This window comes from Tribolium madens, unplaced genomic scaffold (assembly GCF_015345945.1).
Source record: "Tribolium madens isolate multiple individuals breed KSU strain unplaced genomic scaffold, Tmad_KSU_1.1 Scaffold_7;HRSCAF=85;Tcas5.2_LG10, whole genome shotgun sequence".
Taxonomy (NCBI): Eukaryota; Metazoa; Arthropoda; class Insecta; order Coleoptera; family Tenebrionidae; genus Tribolium; species Tribolium madens.
Genome location: NW_025401050.1, coordinates 2,576,757 through 2,591,677, shown reverse-complemented (window position 1 = coordinate 2,591,677; position 14,921 = coordinate 2,576,757). Strand labels below are relative to the sequence as shown.

The window sequence follows — 14,921 nt, the reverse complement described above, 5'->3', positions numbered from 1 at the left end:
GGTAAAACTATGATTTATCTTTGGCTTATTTTGATTTTAAATTGAAACAATTATGATTTTTTATTAGTATTACTTAACAAAATAAACAATACATAAAATTCTGTTCTATTGTTTCTATTGAATCAAATTCATACACATTTCAATTTGAAATTAACAAATAAACAAGTAAATAAATGTACCAAACCTATATTTCTGCATCTTGTATTTAAATAATTTTCCATTTTTACTTACAAAACTCAAACAAAACAACAAATGGCTAAAAGTATTATTAAATTCTTGACTCTAATTGCGTCGAGTTAATTTGAACAAAAGTTGTTTCTCTTTCGGTATTTCTAATTACACGTACTTTACTTCTTTCTCAGAAAAAAATATTGTTCTCGCACAATTGGAGAATAGAAGACATCATTCTTCGAGGGACAATAGTTACCTAAAGCTGCCCAGACCCTTTGATCCGCATTTTCATCCCATTTAGCCACTGAATTCGCTCGTAGTTCGTCGTTCTCCAGATTACAAAATATGATGTATTCCCGAGGGACTTGGCTGCCTTCTGAGCACTCTCCAGACGGTCGTGTCAGGAATGTGACGTTTATTCGTCTGAAAAATCAAAATGTATTCGACGTGACAACGAAAAAAATAGAGGAAACTTCACACATGTTGACAGGAAAGAATTCATTAGTATCAGTTTCTGGATAACTACTATGTATTTGCATTTCCAGCAACTTGAAACAGACTTTACCAATAAAAAAGTGGCTAGAGCAGATGTTTTAGCAGTTATGAATCATTAGCTAATCTCCATAAAATCATATTTGGATTGCACTGATTGTAATTAGACTTCACAGTTCATGAATTAAACAATTAACATGATGGTTAGATCCATCAGTTAATGTTTTGCAGTTAACTGATAAATGAGTTAGTTCAGTTCACTTCTCATTGATCAAATTAAATTTTTGTGTAGCACTAAATTTGATAAAAAAATAACCTTGTTATATTTGACTAAAGTCGAAAATTCTATTTCGCAACAACCACTGAAAATTGTTAATAAAAATAAGTGGCAGCAAGTCATAATTCTCCTAGTGCAATATCCGTTGCCCCAGGAGTAATAAATCACATTATTTCTTATTAGTTTTGTTGTGTCTTACATCGTCGCTTTATTTTAAATTATTTACCGGGAAAATAACAATTTCAAAAACGTCCATTTCCGAGTAAATATCTCAATTCTTGTCCGAGTTGATAAATTTGATCACAACATAAACGTCTTCCATTTAGCTTGGATTCAATCGATTGACAAATTTCATATCTGCAATAAAATCGTGTTTATTCACCGAAAAAAACGTTTGTTTTCTCAACAAACAACGTAGGAAAAACGTTTTTAGTGAACAAACTATTGACACTATTTAAAATCAATTTAGAGGGGACTAATATTTACTCGCTTTTAAAAGAATTCCTATTTACACAAATACTTTATTCATCCTGTCATCCTGTTCAAAATTAAATTTAATGAAAACATGAAAGTTTGAGTCATCAATCATTGTCAGGAGGAAAATGTACGAATTGTTTGACACACGACGTAAAAATTCATTTTTTGAAAACATTCCTGTTTATGTTTGCAGCAGAATCATAAACTGAAAACTGATATTTTATTGGAATTCAAAGAATGAGGAAAATTCTGTTTCAATTTTTTAATTAAGATTCTTAATGGCTCTTTGATTGTAGATAGAATAATGTAATATTACAAGAGTACACATAGTGTTAAAACAAGGCTATTACAACGAGAAGTAACCTCAAAGGAGCACTCGGGAAACGTTTAAGTGAAATTAATGGGATACTCGTGGAAATAAAAGTTGCACACTCAACGCAAAAATGAAAAATTAACACGAATTTCGAGAATGGGGTGCTGAGGCCTAATTAATTTTTTAGATAGTAGTTTCATCTTCTTAAATAAGGCTTCAAAAAAATCTAAACAAAGTTTCTGGTCAAAACTCTGTTTCAGGACCATGAAAAAATTTTTGTTTAGCGAATTAATAAATCAGTCTTTTAGACAGACAAAAGAATGAACTTAAGAATCATTTATAATATGTTTTTAAATAAAAAATAAATAACTCAGAAAATCTATCATTAGCTTTATTGTAGTTATTAGAAAATTATATATTTTCTTCGATAAACTAATTGACACGTTTGACTTGTAATAAATAAAATACATCAATTTTATCAAATAATTATACCAGGTGAATAAAAAGTATGGAACCAAACGTTTTTTGCTTAAACTATTTATTTTTTGAAAAAACTAATTGATGAGTGATAAAGTACTATAAAAATGCGATGATTTAACAAGAATAAAGTTTTTCGAAATTTTCTTTTGTTTATGAGTTCTACAAAAAAAATTTTTTTTTAAATGGCAACCCACTATAAAATAATTTTTTTCGTAAAAGCTATACTCTAAGGATTACAACTATCTGCTTTATATTTAATTTTTTCAAAAAAAAATTTTCACATATATTGCAATTTTGACAAAAAAAATCGCATAACTCAAAAACAAAACAAAATTTCGTTCTGAAAATACGATCACATTTTTTATATTACTTTAATTTATATTAATTATTATTTTCTGGGGGCAAATGACTAAAAATAAAACCGCTTGGTTCCATACTTTATATTCACCCTGTATATTTGTAATAAACAATTTGGCAGATGTCTGAAACAGCGACACAAACAATATTTTTTTTACTACTCAAGACGCAATGAAAACGAGTTTAGCTTGTTCTAAATAAAGAAACGACCAATTAAATGACAAATTCATTGAGTATTTATTAACAGTTTCATTTGTTTGCTCTTGTAATTTTTATTTTTAGTGCTTCTAGCTATGATAAAAATCAGTTTGAGAAATGGTTTAATTACCGACCTGTAATTATCGGCGCCCCAAGCTTCGAGCGCCTCGGCGCCCTTATACGTGTTTATTAGTTCAAAGTAGGCCGTGAAGACGCCTCGTAGATCATTCGGCGTCGCCTCCGAGGCGATCGTGAAACCTCGAAACACAATCTGAGACGTCGAGGCGCTCTCCTCGACGCTCACTTGCTTTTCACTAAAGAATTGTTCAAGATCACAACAGTTCCCGTAAGACACTAGAACGGTGAACAGGACACTCAAGACGATCATTTTTGCACTAGTATTTTTTTTGAAGAAACGAAGAATTTTTACGACGCCATCTGCATAGCGAGAAATCTGAAACAAAATTGGAGGTTTTAGAGACCGTTCGTTTCGAGGTTGTTCAAGGTAAACAGGTGGCTAATAAAGTAAAGAGGTGATGAATTGACTTGTAATTATTGAGAGTGCGTCATTTTGATTTGTTTGGATGGCGAGGACGCACGCGAAATGGTTTTCTGATTTTTTAGGTTGGAATCTCACAGGTTTTTAGGTTTTTTTGTACTATAATTGAAGAAAATAACCGGTGATTAGTACTACAAGGAAGAGTAATTGTAAAATAATTGCAGAGGTTTGCTGGGAAAAAGGCGGCTTCAGATTAATTATAGATGTTTCAAATTAAAATAATGGCAACAACTGAATTAAATTTTTGAAAACGTAAAATGTACAAAAGTTTAATAATAATCGAAAATTTGTCAACAGTATACAAGCATGTCATAAATTTGTGTAATCAATCTAATTTAAATTTTGCAACTAATTACTAATTTACAAAACAAAATGCGGTATAGTTTTTGTTAAGTTAAGAATTATATCCAGGCTGAACCAAAAGTAGCGCACAAAATTCATAATTTTATGGGTCAGATCTAAATGAAATTTTCTTATTGTGTAAAAGCATTGGTTTGACTTGAAATTCGAGTAAATGTTCATCAACTTGCATTTCCACAAGAAATAAACTCGAAAAATAATCTCAAAATTGGTAATATGGAAATAGGTATCTCAAACAGTGTAAAAAATCTTGGAATTATAATGGATTCGGAATTACGATATAGAGAACATGTCAATTCGATTGTAAAGAGGTCTTATTTGTTTTAAAAATGTTATATTCCAATTATCACATTTTGAATTTTAAACTTCGAAAAAAACTATGCGAGTCATTGGTGCTTCCCATCCTTAATTATGGTCTTATTATTTATTATTCATGTTTACATTATCAATCTAAATATAAATTACAAAAAAAAACAAAATTCGTGCTCTCGTTTTATTTACAAATTAAGAAAATTTGACCATGTATCTAAAAAAATAAAAGAACTTGGTTGGCTGCCGGTAGACCAAATATACAATTATTTCTTGTCAGTGTTCATATATAAAATGTTTATTACTGTTCATTCGAGAAAAAGTTGTCATCAAGTTTCTGTTCGTAATATTGCTGACCTGTCATTACCAAAGTTTAAAACAGCAATATTTAAAAGATCTCCCTCCTACAATACAATAAAGTTATACAATTCTCCTCATTTGTTTAAAGAGAAACTTTCAGTGAACAATTTTCGCAAAAAGATAAAAATACATTTTTTGAACTTCTAGTTTTTTACTTTTGCTTTTTGTTATTTTCTTATTGTTTTAATTCCTGTTATTTCTACTTAAAGTTTTTCTTAATTTTAGTTAAACTTTAATGCAATTTTTCATTTTTCTTTTTTTTTTGTTAAGGGGGTTAAGTATGAATAGCCGCTTTATTATTTTTTTTTAAATATATTTTATCTATTTCGGTGTCAATGAGCATTTTGTGTTATTGTTTTTTGGCGACATTTTATGTAATATTTTGGCCATCACTGGAGATAAACTGTCGTTTTTAAGTAAGAAATTGTTGCAGTTCAACCATTTTTACCAAAACTAATGCAATTTAAACTATTTTTGAGCAATTTGGGTACCGCAAACGTCAAGTGTCAAATGTTTTAATTTACAAATATAATAATAAATTCAATTTAAAAAGCGCTCAATAGAAAAAATTGTATAACACAACCTTTCATTGTGATACTTGTGCATTGATAACACTCGCCACTGCGCGGCTCTTGTCAGAAACTACTCGTGTCACAATGGGAGTGTTTTTGTTTTTTAATATACTATTTTATTATACTATTGTTTATAACTTTAATAATTTTTAAATAACGTTATCAGTTTTTTTTAATGGAAACATTTTTGGTTGGCATTAAAAAAAAATAATGATGTTGCATTTGTAAAAATAAAATCGACCTGTGTGATAATTTTTTTTGAAAAATGACCCATAACAAAAATATGAACTTTGTGCGTTACTTTTGGTTCAGCTCTGTATGTTCCAAATTGCTATGATTATCACGGGTCAAATTTTGTAAAAATTACATTGTATCCTTAATTACTACTAAGCAACAGTGAAATTGTCAAAGTAGACATTTTTGGTTATGTCTAATGTTCCCTAGCACCTTAGTTTTGACATTTATTATTAGAATGCCAACAATGTGAAACCGATTTTATAAAAAATAACTTTATTAATCTACAACCTTGAGAAGAAAACGAAAATAAAACTCGAAAACTGTTATGTGATAATGAACTAAATAAATTAAAAAAACACATTTAAAAATATTCTAAGAATTATTATTAATTTGCATCTTAGCAGGTGGTAATATAAAATAAGCTAAAATATACAGAGTGCGCCAGAACTCGTGCCCCAGAGAAAAATGCCATGGAAGGTAAAATACTAGGTAAGTACATGAAAAAAATTAAATCTATAAATATTTCAAAGTTATGGGAGTTTTAATTTTGCATTTGGACTCTATTTATTTCTGTTGGAAAAATAATTTTTTAAGTTTTTTTGACACAGGCTATTAGAAGAGGAATCAAGGAAGCTGTATCCTAAATTGTAACTCTGTTTAATGTTATTTCTGGCCTTTATTGGCAAATTTTTTGTACCTTTACTAAATAATTATAAAAAAACGTACAAATGTCAAAAAATAAATGTCAAAGTTTTTTTCCATGTTCCTGGTATCTTATTTTAAATACTTGAAATTTTTTTCAGGGGCGCGAGTTCTAACACCATAAATTTGTATTTGGTCAAATATTGACTAATTGACGCAAATCATAATCTTAAAAACAAATAAAATAGAACAAATAGTTACATTTAGATTCATTGGACTTTTCCAAGCACATAGTTTACATTGTGAGCATTTTAAATATTTAACAAGTTATCACTAGTCGTGTTTCCTATCGATTTTCGATAAACTCGTCCACCATAATAAATAATTATTTGTTTTGATCTCTTGTTCTTACTTCTTTAAAATACAATTAGTGAGTTCTTTGTTAATTGTGCTGTTCGGTACACAAGGTTTTGTTGCTTCCTTCACCCTAAAAATAAAGAGCAATTCTCTTGAAACAACCACTTTTAGTTGGATCCAATTAGAAGCTCAAGCTAGTCGACATTCTGAAGGCTTCTTTAATCGAGACATGACGGGATTATTCAAACTGCTCTATTGGGAAATGTACAACGAAATGAAATTTCTAGTATTTAGTAAGAAGAATAACCAGTTGTGAAAAAAAGAAAATTGATCTCTTTGAAATGCAGTTATTTGAACGAATCTCAAAGAGTGAATTCACTGGAATGTTATGTAAAGGCTCCACTAAATTACTTTGGATATCTTTTACCAGTCCTTTAACGTAGAGCGATTAAATTGTTTATGGAAAAAAATTTCATCAAAACAGTTTCGTATGAATTTGGTGTATTATTAGTCACTCTTTTTGACAAGAAAGTAAAAGTGAAAGTTTAATCCCACATTCGGGAAAATTCAATTCGGCCTATTAACTAGATAAAAAAGGGTCGTGTAATGGCACCACTCTTAAACCCAAGCGGTACGCTTGGCATAATTGGGTTTATATAAAATGACCCTTTTTCAGCAAAAACAAAAGGGCATATTTCAGCCACTTTTGTTCGTGATGTGTGTAAAACGCGCACTTGAAATTATTGCCCAACTTCCTTTGTGCAATGAATCGATAAATCCATATTGCTATGATTAATTCTGATAGATAAATTTCTTTTACGACTACAGCTATCACAATTCAATACAAACTCAGTTTACGAAGGGACAAAGTAACGAAATTGATTCTTGCGGTTTACAGAGTTTGTGTACGGAAGGTTGAATATTCTAATATAATTATAGAGACTGACATTCATTACGAAACTCATTACAAAATTATTGTCACAAGTTTTATTTCATTAACTCTTTTGCTAAGATGGTTGAAATTGAATAGTTGGAAGTCAAATTAATTTACAAGGAAGCTTTGTTTGCAACTTACGTATTAATTAGCGAAATATTTAGATCATACATGTGTTCTGTTTGTTTTCAATTACTAAGCAAAAACATCTTGTATAAAGATTTAATATTCATGTGCTGGGTAACAAAAAATTTAATCTTTGAAAATGAAAAGTAAGAAAATTCATTTAGCAAACTAGAACCACCGTACATTTACAAATACATATTTTATTTTATTTTAATTCGAAATTAAAAACTAGAAAATTGTGAAACTAGAGTAAAAATAAAACATTAAAAATTAAAGTGATTTAAATTTAAATTGCAAAATTACACTAAAGGAAGCCGGAAATTACATATCTAAAGCATTACGAATATGAAAAAAGTTGTGGTTTTAAAAATATGTACTTACATTGAATTTAGAAAACTGGAAACTAGAGAAGATAATCTAAATTGAGTAAGTATAGTGACAACGTTTGAATTTAGACGATTCAAAACCAAGGCAAAAAACAACAAGGAACCAAATAATAACTATTTTTATTGTCTTTTAACGTAATAAATTTGGAGAAAATTAGTAGCTTAAGACTACTTGATTAAGTAAAATAAAATGAGAAAGTTAGGGTCGGTTTATACAGGCTGTTCCGGCTAAACCCGACATTAGAAGTATTGGAAGTTCTAACAGTGATATTTATCTAAAATATTGACTATAGCTATAACAGTTTAGATCCTGTTCAATGAAAATATTTTCAAGATGGCAGCACTTCCGGTTACATCGGAAATGGGTATCAACTTTGTTATTTCAATAAAAAAGTTGTTTTTTTATTGCTTTTTTGGATTACTTAAGTGATTTTGAGAAACTTTTTATCAGACTTTTCTATACCTAAATTTAACCGTTTTTGAAATATTTAGACTTTTTTGAATTGTTTTAATTTGCATCTTCCTCTCCAAAAATCGATAACTCTACCATTTTTAATGATTTTGAAGTCGTATTTGGGCATATGAAAAAGAAAAGTTAAACCTTTTCTTTCGTCTATTTATAAATGGAAAAATAATTAACAAACCTCCAAAATTTGAGGTTAAGTTTGGGAATATTCAAATATCCGTAACTGAATTTTTTCAAATGAAAGGCCCCAATTTTTTCTTCACTAAATGAAAGAGTATTTAATTCTGCATCGATCTGTATCAACATTCCCGATACCTAAAGTGAATAATTTCCAAGTTATTTTAACTTTTTTTACAACAGAAGAAATACATTACTATCCAAGGTAGTTTTCGCATAGTTTGCTATGAAAATATTCCTCACAGTTATGTTATTCTTTTCGTAAATACAAATTAAATTTATTTAATCTAAATTTGAATAACCTTAATATTGTATTTTTTTCTTAATACTATGACAACCGATGCTAAAGTAGCTATTGCTAATGAATTTCTCACAATATCAAAAGAAGTTACTATAACTTGAAAACTATCAAACATAGGTATAGGGAAGGTTAATACAGAACTAAATTCTCCTCCATTTAGGGAAAAAAATTGGAGTATTTCATATACAAAAATTGAGTTAAGTGTATTTGAAGTTTCCTAACGTAACCTTACATTTTGGCGGTTTGTTAATTATTTTTACAATTATGAATACATCAAACAAAAGATCTAACCTTTCTCTCTTTCTCTCAACATAAAAAAATGGTAGAGTTATCGATTTCTAAATAGGAAGATTTAAAAAAAATTAAGGTTTAAATATTTCGAAAACGGTTAAACTTAGGTCTGGGGAAGGCTAATGAGTAGAACCTAACCGATTATGGCTATAAACAAAATATATCATGTTAGAATTCCAATTCCTTCGAATGTGGGGTTTACCCGAAAGCGAATTAAAAATTTATTTTAACAGTTTAGTCAAATAGTGAATTGATTTTGTGGAGAGCAGATGTTACTTCATTTTTTATATTTTAATAAGCTGAACCGAATTTTTTACTTAAATCAGGATTTATTTTATTTTATTATTTATTGTTGAAATGTGAAACTATTGAAATAATCAATCCAAATAAATAAATACATGCATCATATGCCATGCGGGTATTTACAAATCAAACATTTCAAAAATTTCAATATGGGTTTTCAATTTTCGGTTTTTCTATCTAAATAATAAATCATTGCTTTAGTGAATACAACATATACGGAAAGGTTTACAACATCTCAAATTATACAAGCGTGTTCTGCACTTCAGGCATTGAAGTTGATTGTCATCTCTCCATAATATGTAATTACACAGAATGATATTGCATTTCAGACTTGTCTTATCACAAATATTAAAAATTCAACTAATTTAAATTGCATGCCCATAAAGTAACTTTAAGTTTATCTCCACTTAATACGAAATGCAAATTTCAGTTGGCCAACTGGATCGTAAAACTTATAACCGGTTATAGGATAATAATTGCAATTATGATGGCAGAATTGAGCAAACAAAGCGAAATTTGGCCTATTTTAGTTGTGCAAACAAGTTTTTGTTTAGGATAACAGGTGGGTTATTGTTCTAATCCCAACCCGAATTTCCAATTCAAATCGTCTAACCCAATCCTGGAGGGAATTTTCACTTACATTAAGTTCTGGTGCACCCAATTGGATTCAAAAAATTACAAATAAACTTTCTGCGCTTACTTCATTAAGCACTTCACGTGATCGCAAAGTCGAGCTTTCGTTTGGCCGTACTAAACGAAGCTTAGTCGCGCACTGCTGAGCTTTTGCAGGAATGGTAGTTGAAAGCACAGAGACATGCGCTGTGTATCCTGTTGACACATTGCGAGATAACGTCGTTTTTAAAAACTGTTATTTCCACCTATTTGCAATTAATTGTTATTCAGGGCCTTTAACGCACGTCTTTTTTACTTTCGGTTCGTCTTAACTAAATATTGGAGAAGTTGGGTGAATACGTAAGAAGGATGCGGGGGGATTACTGATGTGGAAAGGGGGAGGTGGGCTGTTTCAGTATAAGGGATTGATGGGTGGCAGATCTTGACCACCGATGGATCACTCAAAAGCAGTGATTTATTTGGTTTGGAGAAGTTTTGTACGATTTCAAATAACTTATTATACTTTTTCTATAATGTATTCCCCGTAAGCGAAACGAAAATTTATACAGGGCTGTTCCGTCTAAACCCCACATTAAAAGTATTAAAAAGATCCAAAAATTTTTGAAAAACTCCAAATATTTCAAAACGATTAAATTTGGGTATAGGGAAAGCTGATGAAATAAATCCCTTTAAATAACCCTATTAATCCAAAACGCAGTAAAAAATATACCTTTCCATTTAAAATAAGAAAGTTGAGACCGACTTTCGGTATAACCGAAATTGCCGCTATCTTCAAAATATTTTCATTTAAAAGGACTTACCAATTTTCAATGAAATACGATTATTCGAACTCCCAATACTTCTGATGTGGGGTTTAGACGAAACACCCTGTATTGTATACTAAGCGGCCTTTGAAATGCGACATGAAAGTCTTAAGTCAAAGTAATTAAGTTTGAAGAGAATTAAGATTAAATAAAAAAAATACACAAAAAATTGCATTATTTTTAGTTATTATAATTCCGTCATAATTTAGTATATTTTCTATCCTATTGTTTTATTTAATTTTGTAATTATATTTTCTTGTTTTTAACTTTTGTGGTTTTACAGTTATTTGTTAGATTTTTTTCTCTGTTTCTTTTTTCTTTACTTTTTCAGAATTATAGATTTTAAGATTTTCAATTTTACATTTCCTCAGCCTTTCACTCTTTCAGACTCTTAGTTTCTCAGTAAGTATGTTTTTTTTATTTTATTTTTTTTTAATTGTGTACTATGTCCCCTGATTGAGTTTACAAAAGAAAAAAAATCTTTGATTTTACGCCAAAACTGCAGGGGAAAAACATTTTTTGCTTCACCTGAAACGAACAAATTTTTCGACAGAATAATTTTTCTCTACTTTTCAAGTCCTATCACATTTGGCGGTTTTATTTATTTGACAATTGTATGTTACTTTGACAATTAATTTATTAATTAAATAATGAAAGTTCTTGTTAAAAATGACTGTGGTTTTTACCTTAAAGCTGTTTCTTTGAGAAGCTATTTATTAAAATTATGATTTTCACAAATATTTTTGTTATTTAACTTGCGAAAACTCATTTGTCAAAGTGATATCATTGTCAAAATAATAAAACCAATATGATGGGACTTGAAAAGCAGAGAAAAAGTCTAAAACTAAGAGAAAAAGTAACTTCTCTTTCTACTGTTAGAATAATGAAGTTTTAATTACAGATTTGCTGGTTTTAGGTAAAGTTTTGGAGTAAAATCAAAGATAATTTTTTTTTCTTCTTGTAACTCAATCTGGGAACATACTTATAATTTTAGTATCTGACATTTTCAATCTTTTAGTTTCTCAGACTTTCAGTTTTTCAGTTTTGAAATTTCTTAGCTTGTCATGTTTAATTTTTTTTCAGTTTTTTGTTTTTTTAGTTTTTTAATATTTATTATGTCAGCTTTTCAATTTATTGGTTTTTCAATTTTAGCTTTTTATTTTATCAGTGTTTTTCTTAATTTTTAATTTTTTTATTGCATTATTTATAAATGACAACAATCCAAATAATGTTTATATATATTTGTAACTCTACGCATTTATTAATTAACAGAAAATATTTAATTCAGCTTTTTTTTAGATTTCTAAGTTTCTTTTTGAAAGTTACTGAGTGTTATATTAACTTTACTTTTTATTCAAATGTCATTAGGTATACAGTGTGTTCCCGGATAGGTAAAACAACTCTTATAGAACATAAAAAAATTTGGATTAAAATTTTTATTTTTTGGGGTTAAGCCCTGCTTGGTTAAAGACTAGTTTCTAACACAATTTTAGTTTTGAAAAATCAAGTATGTTTTGGAAACTTTAAAAAAACCTGTTTTTCTAGAGTATAGTGCTTTTTGTGTTCAAAATATGTCAAAAAGTTATTAAAAAAATTTGCTCAGAAATCATCGGCCAACGGTGATTTTATATTTTTGTATGTTTATTATTTTACAAATGAAATAATTTTATTTTTAACAGTTCTTTTATTACAAATAAAAAAAGTCACATATATTAGTATTAAATAACTTTTTGACGTATCTGTTAATAAAAAGCAATAATTTTCTTAAAAAAAATGAAAAATTATAGTTGGCTGATGATTTTGAAATTTAGTAGTGTCATATTTGTCATATAAAAAGCACTTTGCTATAGAGAAAAAGTTTTTTTGAGGATTTCTAAGGCATTCTTTATTTTCTTAAACTAAATTATATCTATTAATTAAATAAACCACAAAAAAATTAAATCGAATTTTTTTATCTTTTACAATCTTTCACCTATTCGAGGACACACTGCATATTTTATTGACATATTTTGATTTTCGTATTTGTGCTTTTATTTTTTGATAACATTTTGCCAACTTGTAGTAAACACATTACTAAAGTTGACTATATTGCTTTTCTTAAATTTGATTACTTGAGCTTTTGTTATTGTTATAGTCCTGATGTGAACACGCCTGACTTTTGATTATCTCAGCGCATAGCTGTAAAAGCTCCATTTCGCCAAAATCGATAAATTTTTCCTCGTTTATATGAAAATAACGCAAATATGTCGACATTTAAAAAGCCGAAATGTCGTTTCCGAAATCCCATTAGGAAGAAACTCACCGTTTGCAGTGACCTTGATATGCTCAAATGGTCCGTAAAGTTACTCTTTTATGGTATATTAATCAATGTCTTCTTCTAGTATACCCTCTTTTATTGAGGGAGAATAAACGTCGTCCGAATCGGCATTTTTCCTAAGTATTTAACATGGAGTTTTCAATTTTCGTGCAATTGAGTTTCTTGGAAAATCTATGACCTCAACAATGAAATGAAAAAGTGAAATGGCAATTTCCTTCGTGAGGGTGTGCATGCAATATTGGCCTAGTTGTAATGCAAAGCCACCTACAGTGGTTTAAGCTTAGGGGTGCATGAATATTAATGAAATCTTAGACTGTCATTTCGGACCACTTCAGACATTATTAGATTCAAAGGATTTGAAAGCTTTGCATTTCATCACTTTTAAAACTAAAAATAAACATTTCTTGCACTATATAAACATGTTAATCGATAGTTTAGTTCAAGCTTAAAGCAGCCCAACTTTATTGTTTTAAAGCGACAAGCTAAAAGCATAATAATTTATTCGAAGCATTGGATTTATGACCAGTAAAAATTTCAAGGCACTATGAGACAATCTTATGTTTTATGACAGTCTTAAAGCAGAGGTTAAAGGACCGTAATAATAAATTCTCCCCTCCTCAGTTTTTGCGAGTTAATAAAAGTTTAATTCGCTAATGAAGAATATTTGAAAATTTGATTTATGCATACATTAGTTTGAACACTATGCACTTTATGACAACAATAAATTACTAGCGAGTGATTTGAAAGCACTATTGATTTCACTGCGTGCTTTCAACCAAATTATAAACAAAGATTCTGCTTCGATTACAAACAAAAATGGTCAATAATTAAAACAAGCTTTAAAATAAATACAATCTTGATAGAACTGTTTGTGCACAAAGTTGCGTGTGAAATAAAAAAGCTCATATTACATAAGAATAATTTATAAATTAAGAAATAGAACGAAAATAAATGCGTGATCATATCTTGAAAAAATTAAAGAAAGTTAATAAGTAATTCAAAGCAAATACAGTGTTAGAAAGAAAAGAAACAATAAAATGTATAGACAATTAAAAGCAATTATTTTGTGCGTTATAAGTGTCAGGCCTTGTCCAATTAAGAATTCAGTCCATTGGTATAGAATTTTAAGCTCTTTAAAATGATTCCATTTTGAGATTAATGATTTTTCAGATTTTCCACTTGAAGAAACTTAACAAAAGCAAAATAATTAACAGTTTTATTCTTGTAAATTTTGTTTGAATTTGAAGTTTCCAGAACACGTAATTAAGGATTTTAAAACACAAATTGAATGTTGCGAAATAAATTCAAAGAGCTGTACTCTAGGATTTTTGGCACTTTTTCCCTTAAAAAGTCTCTCATTAAAAAAAACAAATACAAGAGGCGGAAAGCTCTCATTAACTCCATTGAAATGCCTTTGTTCTCGGAGTTTCTTTCACCTCCTTTCAATAAAACAAGGGCATTTCTTTAGAAACATGATTCCTACTGCAATACGACGAAATAAAGCTAATTATTATTTCCAGTTTTGAAAGCAAATTTTTGATTTATGTGCGAAGTTCAACAAGTATGAATCAACACCTTAGAAAAATCCTATGATACACACTAAAGCGTTTATTGAATATCTTGAGGCGGGTAATTAATAATAAATTTTATCGGAAGACTATACAGAGAGGAGGTAATTTTCAATTCTAATTTTCCCATTCAGTTGCTGAATTTAAATTTGAAATCATCCAAGAAAAGTTTGCTCACTTAAAATTTAATTATGTGGATTGCTGAATACATATTATTTAATGGGTGAAGTCCGGGCTTGATTTTATCAAAGCAAGTGTTGCGAAAATATTTGTATTAATTTCAAACTTTTCGCTATAGGTTCATTAAAATTTTTATTTTTTATGGAAACAAATTAAATGCACAGTAAAAATAATAAATGCACAGTAAAGACAATGAATGAGGATTTTTTAAATTTAATTGTAGTTATGTATTACTTTTGTGCCTACTGCATTGTGACATTTTTTTTTGTATAAGT

The 14,921-nt window shown here is 29.0% G+C and overlaps 1 protein-coding gene across 1 annotated transcript in view; it reads right to left on the bottom strand.

The window, feature by feature from the left end:
* The window catches only part of LOC123009743, a 28,849-nt gene extending 18,937 nt beyond the window's left edge, over nucleotides 1–9,912 (bottom strand). The window contains exons 1-3 of the mRNA XM_044406252.1: nucleotides 9,786–9,912; nucleotides 2,900–3,219; nucleotides 428–594 (exon numbers count right to left, since the gene is read on the bottom strand). Coding sequence (XP_044262187.1) covers nucleotides 428–594; nucleotides 2,900–3,153 — 421 coding nt within the window. The 5' untranslated portion in view covers nucleotides 3,154–3,219; nucleotides 9,786–9,912. The remainder of the gene's footprint in view (nucleotides 1–427; nucleotides 595–2,899; nucleotides 3,220–9,785) is intronic.
* Between the last annotated feature and the right edge of the window lie 5,009 nt (nucleotides 9,913–14,921).